General features: G+C 36.6%; 1 protein-coding gene across 2 annotated transcripts; it reads left to right on the plus strand.

The window, feature by feature from the left end:
• The first annotated feature begins 2364 nt into the window (after window positions 1-2364).
• Window positions 2365-7855, plus strand: LOC135117983 (uncharacterized). Of its 2 annotated transcripts, none has more exons than XM_064038687.1 (5): window positions 2365-2523; window positions 2813-3072; window positions 3147-3224; window positions 6666-6832; window positions 7513-7855. In XM_064038687.1, exons 2-5 carry the CDS (start codon window positions 2818-2820, stop codon window positions 7610-7612), a joined length of 600 nt encoding a protein of 199 aa, XP_063894757.1. In that variant the 5' UTR covers window positions 2365-2523; window positions 2813-2817; the 3' UTR covers window positions 7613-7855. The 2 variants fall into 2 exon arrangements, with proteins under 2 accessions (XP_063894757.1, XP_063894758.1); XM_064038688.1 differs by having other exon boundaries at window positions 6666-6820; window positions 7513-7849.
• The last annotated feature ends 21 nt before the right edge of the window (window positions 7856-7876 follow it).

Genomic DNA, 7876 nt, shown 5'->3' on the forward strand with positions numbered 1-7876 from the left:
AACATAGATATTCGAATATCACGGCTACGTGTTACACATAGTTACACGAATTTCGCACAGCTATCAATTCGTGTGCTCACGTTATTACAACAGTTATGTCAGAAATGCTCATAAAATCCGGTAACTTTGACACGACGTATCGCAAATGTCGTCACTATAACCGTCTTTTCGGCCTTCTCACGGTCGCGTAATGTGTTTTGCAGTGACAATGAGGGAAATGTATAGAATTATGATACACCGTTATGCCACATATAACTGTCTACGGAAATATGAATTAGCTGGGTTCACAGTGTCGGAAACACGCACGCGGGTAAACGCTTTAATTTGGTTGTGAGTGTGCATGCCCATTGACGAGAACTGTAAAGAACGAGATGGCTACGGAAAAGTTTGGATTTTATCGACTTATTTGGAGATTGTTTTATACTTTAAGGTCGGTTAAGATGCAGCTGTATTTAGTTAAAATGGAATGGAAGTAGTAGCCCACCTAATTTCCGAAGTTTCTGTATTTTGCAAAATTCCTGATTACTGAAATCCACGATCTTCTCAAGAGAATACATATATCTACTTAAAGTCCAAGTTTAAACGTTTATTTTACTTTAATTAGAATTGATGTGTTCAGTTAACGTTGTACCTGCGACTAAATGGAGATTCAGAGTTAACGGTAAACCACGGCAATCCCTAACATAAGCCTAATTATTCGGGCTGGACATAGCAGGTGCTTCTACGAGTGGCATCAATTTATTAACGTAAGTAGCTACTTAGGTGTATAAAAGAACCGGAGGGGCGGTTTAAAGTGCTGTATCTATAGAAGTAGTAACTAATAGGTAAAAGTTTGTAATTTGATTATTAATGAGGTATTTTTTATCAAATATGTAATATTATTAGTTAAGTATGTAACCGATAAGGCACGCCAGCATTGGGCAAATGTTTATTGAAAGATAACGTCTTACAATGAAAACCCACACATTACAAAGGCGCACATAGCTTGAATATCCATAAGAGCGCTAACAATAGCAGAACGGTTAAGCCACAGGTATGGCACCGCAGTAAATTAGGGCCATTTGACATCGGCTATTATCTCCGATATTCAATTAGTCTGCAATTAGGATGCATTAGCAAGTCTGTGGTCGTGGGCTTGTAGGTACGCTAATTAATAGATGGAATAGGATTATTGCGATAATAAGCTGGTAAAAGTATTCCTGTTCTTTTAAGTTTTTCATTACATAGGTCTAATATGTGTAGGTACCTAGATTTAGCATGTCAATACCCGTAGACGTAGCACCTGACATTTGACGAACTCCGAGGTATCTGACATAACATTCTAACAACTCCGACCGAAGACTAAAAGTGGTGAGAACTTCGTAAACTGCAGTCGCGTTTGTGCTTACCTGTACCAGTTACACGTTAGTATAAGATGCATGTTGGTGCTGCCCCGGAGTTATAGTAGGTATGGGCACTTTTGGGCAGGTAAAAATCTGGTAAAAATCTGGCAGGTAAGACTCTATGTACACTATATCTAGTATGCAACTTGCATACTTAGATATAGTAGTAGAAAACTTTAACTGTAGTTAGTCAGTCAAATCATCATCACTACATCATCATCACAAGCAGCACAAGCATCTCCAGAGTTTTTCAAGTAAGTACTAACTAAGGTAATCCAATTAAGGTAGTTTACTTATCCACATCCAATGAATTTTGTCTCCGTCGACTATGTAGGATAAGAGACATCGATGTTTGACATTCATAGATGAACTATGTTTGACATTCACTTCCTCCACAAACCACCTTACCCTTATCTTCTCACCTTTTACTAACGTCTTGTTTACAAATAAAGGTAAGTACAGTAAACAACGATAATTGGGTCAAAATTGAGTGTGAAATAATGTCTGTGTTGTTTCGCACGGCGGCTGCTACGTGCTCTGTCAACGTCGGTTAGTCGGCCAGGCGCAAGCAAACGCTATTCCGCGAAATGCATTTTTAGATCACAACGTTAATAGACTGTAAATTGAATTTCGCAGTTGTAAAATTGTTTTTTCACGTAATATAAAGAAAACTGTGTAGGTGTATTTTTGTCTGTTTAATTCTGAAAAACTATTCTGTTGACAAAGCAAGCGTAGAAATCGACTTCCCCTTTCTTTATTTGCAGATGTCAGAGAGAATCTCTATAAACATAATAATGTACCTACATATGTACTTCCCCCTACCAAAAGCTTGCTTGGCAGATCGTGCTGGTAAAAATACCTACCTACAATTTTCAGTGAAAATACAATTTTATACAGGAGTATGAATCAATGAAGGTAGAATATTATCTGAAATGAGAACTTAATGCGTATACTTCGTACCATAAAATTTATGATTAAAAAAATAAGTCATTTTGTAAAATTGCTCGGTACCCGTCAGATTGTATTTATGTCATATTTGTTGTTATATGTTGGTTTTATTTGTGTTACATTCAAAATCTCCAGTGCTATGTGAACTAATTGGTATATTCAATATTATATCATCAATTTTATATAAGAGAAGGTACGCATAATTGTTTGTACCTATCTTATACATAGAATTTTTCAGCTTTACCAGAATTGATTGATAAGAATGCAGGTTGACTTACCAAGTCGCAAACTATTTTCAGTGTTCTGAAAAACTAAGTTATAAGTACTTGCATATTTGATACATATAAAATTCTGCAGTATATTATTATCCAGAAAAGTATAACGATTTCAAGCCCTTCATTGCAGAAGTACATTTTCTGTTCCTCAATATTAGTATAATTTCTCTCTCATTTGACATGTAGGTAATTAACGTTCCATTACAGGCTTAATGTGTTCCACATGTTTGTCCGGACACGCAGCCGCAATGGCTGACAAAACTTGCGACCATGCGCGTATTCTCGTGCAAGATCCCAATACCCACGTTTGGAAGGGCCCAATACCACCTGGGTCCGGGATAGAAGAACTCAAGGATATTACCACTTGGCGAAGGAAATGTGGATGTATTCGCACCAGTGAGAAGCTTAAGAACATCTTATCTTCATTCCCTAATGCCCCACCTCCTACGCCCTCACCTTTGTTTGTGGTAAGATGACGTTCCTTTTTTCACTTCATAAACTCGCATTCTACCACCTAAAAAACTGCTATGATTGTTTTTAGGCAAACTGTTACAACGGCCGTGTCGACAAATCATATATGCAGTCGATTGAAAACTGTTGTACCTGGGGTGACAAACGGGTGAGTAATTTATAGTTTTTGAAAATTCTTTGAATATCTCTATTGTCTTAAAAACTGCAACAGGAAAAAACATAGTTTATAAATCAAGCATATTAAAACGAGTTGGTAAAAAAATTGACAATTGCTAAATGACTGTTTAGTTTAAAAAATACATAGGTAAGTAACTTCTGTTCTAAGAGACCACTCCAGATTTCCACACAGCAATATATCTTGCTATAGTGACGCGCTGCCTAATTAGTTGTCCGATATAATCGTCATAAGTAGTTTGGCGTTGGCGTCGGTTGGCGTCGTGAGCTCTGGTTGCTTCGTGCGCCCTCTATCGGCCATCGCTCTTGCTCGATGCATCGCCTGTCGTTATTCAGGAATGTCTTGCTCTTGTCTTGTAACAACACGGACACGCTGCGACCTGCCCTTTGACTAGCCGCGAGGAACCAGGAAACTGTGTAAATTGGATCTTGGTGTTCGTCCTTTTTGTGTATTTAGTTGTTCGAGGGATCCTGTTGGGGGTATTGTGTTTGTTGGTTCAAATGACTTTGCATTTTCAATTTTCTTTCAATGATGAAAAATATTCCCCTTTGAGAATTTACCAATGATTTCCTTATTACGCTTCAACATAATTGGATGCCCAAAATGCTCTCACCAAGATTTCCGCAGTAACTTGCAAACACATGTAGCTTTAACATCGAGCACCTTAACCCTTAAGTAGGCAAGGATTTATCCTGTAGTATCAAGTACGATCAGTGTAGTGATAACAATATACATAAACGTAGCGATTCGGTCAGCGTCGGCGTAGGAGTGTTGGTACGCGGTAATGGGTGCTCGTGCGCATAGATAGCATCGAGACTAGGATCGTGAGGCGGCGCGCCATGCGACACAGCCGCTTCCCACTACGAGGTGAAATGTTTTAAATCTTAGTTTTTAATGCTAACGTAATAAATAATTTTGTGGAATTTTAATTTTTATGTCTTTAGAAGTGACGTCACAGGTTACGGCGATAGCAATGGCCGAGTTTTAGGTTGCGTCTGTCATTTTGTCTTTTCAGCTTTCAGCAGAGGTTTTGTTGCTCGTTGTTATTACGTTCTGGATCTGTCAGAATTGAAACTCAAAATTTTCATGAACTTGATCGCTGATAACTGAAGATTTTATATCATAAGACGTGTTAATTAGTGAATTAATATTAATTACTGTATCCTACAATGCCGAATTTTTCTTCTGAAAAATCAAAAATATGCAAAGACTTGAAAGAACGTAATAACACAAGGAAGGAATTCAAAATATTATGATTAACATAAGAAACAAGTTAATTAGTATAAAACAATATATTGATAGACATTTACCGGATGGTGAAGCGGATGGGCCGAAGGTTTCCGACGTTTATATTACGTACCTACTATTAAATCTTATCTTTTCCACCAAAGTTTGTTTGTATTCGGGGACAGTACATTATATTGCACATTGTTTGGAAATAACGTGAATGTACTTTTGCTGTAGTTTTTTTTGGTTGTTGTTGGTCTTTTTATATTCAAGGTTAACCTTTGGATGTTTTTCCGTGAAAAGTACTTATAGGTTAAATGAAGGTTCATAAGGTTCAAGTGCCAAATCAAAAATCTCTTCTATTGAAGAGATTCTTTTTGAAGATTGTGATTCTTAAGCAGGTATATCATTCTTTTAATGAGAAAAAGACAGATTGAAGATAGGAGTATCAGACGTAAAACTGTTGTTTGCAAAATTTCATCATCACTTTCTATTTAGGCAAAAAATAATTTAACTAACTTTCGACTTCATTATTTGCGGTACACACGCGACTAATAAATCTACATTCACAAGAGGAAAAAGGAAGCACGTAGTTAATAGTTTTATTTACTTTACGTACTAAATGAAACCTTGTTTGATGAACCCAATTGAGGTTGCAGGCGGGTAATGTTTGTTTTAGTATAATTAATGCGCCTGATAGCGATCTCTCTAGGTTAAGACCAAGTACAGTAAAGTGTTCGTCTGTCGACCGCTAAATTGGGCTGGTCCGGCCATTCATTCACCCGATACGTTAGTGTAGGTAAAACATCTTTACACGAACTTCAAGTCTCTTAATGCAAATCGGAGCTACAGCTAATCGTTTGATCTGCTAACTGTTATGCCTAACAAAGTCAGGCCAAAGAAAAGAATTTAAGTGGTTATGCTATGGAGAATCATTTACATTTTAGATAAACTTTGAAAATCAGGTTTAAGGAAAATTCTAAACTTACTAGATGTTTTCGTATTTTTTACGTTCGCGGTGTTTATCTCAATGACCACGATTACAGTGGTTTCTTCCATTATTGTAACCGAACACAAAATGCTGTAAATATTTAAAATTCTAAATTGACTCGTGTGTTGGAATGTTGTATTTTTCGGTTATTTTTTATAGACATTGGTTTAAATTAGGATGTTCTAGATCATGCTATTTAGGATATACCTAATCTCCAAACTTTCTTTTAAATTAGAACACTTTAAAGACATTAGATAGTATTGAGGCTTGTCGATACTCAATGCGTTCAAATCCATGAAATTGAGTTTCCTTTCTTAATTTTAATTGCAGTGATCAGAAAGTTCGTAACAGCCTAAAAACAATTTAAACTAAACTAAACTCAAAGGTATGAAATCTCATCTAAATATATGAAAATGATGAAGTTATTGTGAAAACTTTTTTAAACAAAAAAAAAAAGAAAAACAGAAATCGACTGCACATTAAAAAATTTTGGCATGGCTCTATACCTAAGTTGGTACATTGACTGACTTTTTTTATTTTTCTTCTTGTTATTATTTCTTTTGTAATCTTCTTGAGTATTTTAAATTGTTGATAAAGAAAGCTGGATTAAAGAAAAAAAGCGAACGTGTGAGGAAAGGGGCGCGAGCGGCGCGACCGCGACGTACAAAGGGACATAGGGATGTAGGGATAGAAAAAGCGACTTTGTTTAATACTATGTAGAGATTTATGTATAACTAGCTGGTGCCCGCGACTTCGTCTGCGCAGGTTTAGTATTTCGAACAATATGTTTACAAATTGTAGCCTATGTGTTATTCTGATGTATAAGCTATATTATTGTAAAGTTTCATTAAAATCCATTCGGTAGTTTTTGCGTGAAAGAGTAACAAACATCCATACATCCATACATACAAACTTTCGCGTTTATAATATTAGTAGGATGTGACTTTATTAAATACTAGCCGTTTTCCCGCGGTTTCACCCGCGTCCCGTGGCAGCTACTGCCCGCACCGGGATAAAATATAGCCTATGTTACTCGCAGATAATATAGCTTTCTAATGGTGAAAGAATATTTAAAATCAAAAAGGTTTGAGTTTAGTTTATCCATTACAACCAAACAAACAAAGTTTTCCTCTTTATAATGTAAGTATAAATACATTTATAAAGTGACTTTATTAAATATGGTTGTCACTTGTCAGGTGAGCCGGTCGTGGCAGGTGATCGGCGAGCTGGTGCAACTGGTGCAGCTATCGGTGACGGCGACGGCGCTGGCTCTCTACTACCTCATCTACTGCTACATGCAGCTCGTGTACTACACGCTCAGGAGCGCCCTCTACTTCCACAACGCTGATGGGTATACCTTGAGGTTCCTTTACTCAGCTACCATTAATAATGGCGTCCAAGTCCGATTTCCACCACAACGGCTGTTCTCATGTAAGGAGATCAGCCAGCTTCGCAGGACATATTACAGTGCACAAGCATTTGCGCAAACACAAGTGCTCTCACTATTCCTTAGCCCGATGGAACGGAAATTCTGACACGACGAAAGAAATAAGGAATTAATTTCTTATAGATCAAACATGCTAATGAGCGAATTATTAACTGCCACATACATAGTGTGTATCTACACTGAAAAATTTCCTTTAGTAATTAATTAGATAATATAAGAAAACAAAACGCAAAACATCGTCGTTGTTTTTGACTGAACTGGTTGCCAAATAATGTTGGATGTCTGCCACAATGGTTCGTCTATGACTGATGTTTCCGTACTCACCGCGACTGACAGATTGATTTGTAGCCTTACGCGTCTAATTTCAAGACGTATGATAACACTTGACCAAGATTCGCCAGACATAGCTTTGGGGTTCTATGCATATTTAGCGTTCCCTTCCAGATATTCTAATGTTCTATGCCCTGTTTGTTTTTTTCGATCCAGTATTCTGTATTCAATGACCCCAGGCAAATTAATCAGGTTGATCATATTAGGCGTAGCTTAATTTCTGTCACACACATTTTACAGGAATAATGTTTAATTTTCCGTTGCAGGGCTATGAAAATTACGATTGGAGTGGTAACAGTGACGTCTTTGATAGTCGGGTTCAACTTGATGTTACGGATGGAGAGAATACTCGGAATAATATACTAAACTACTATTGTATATAGCAATTAATTCATCACAAATGTAAACTAAATATTGACTTAATACATAAAAGTAACGAAACAGAGTAAAGACAGTTGGTGATAAAAAAAGAAGTGAATATTTATTGAAACCGACGTTTAAAGTTAAAAAGTTTTGTACTAAACTATTAAGTCAAAACTGCTATTTTTAAATCCATTGTGTTGTAAATTAAATATGTCACAAAAATAAACCTAATGTATTAAACCGAGCTTTGAGTGACTTCATTAGTAG

The sequence above is a fragment of the Helicoverpa armigera genome, chromosome 16, assembly GCF_030705265.1.
Source record: "Helicoverpa armigera isolate CAAS_96S chromosome 16, ASM3070526v1, whole genome shotgun sequence".
Classification (NCBI taxonomy): Eukaryota; Metazoa; Arthropoda; class Insecta; order Lepidoptera; family Noctuidae; genus Helicoverpa; species Helicoverpa armigera.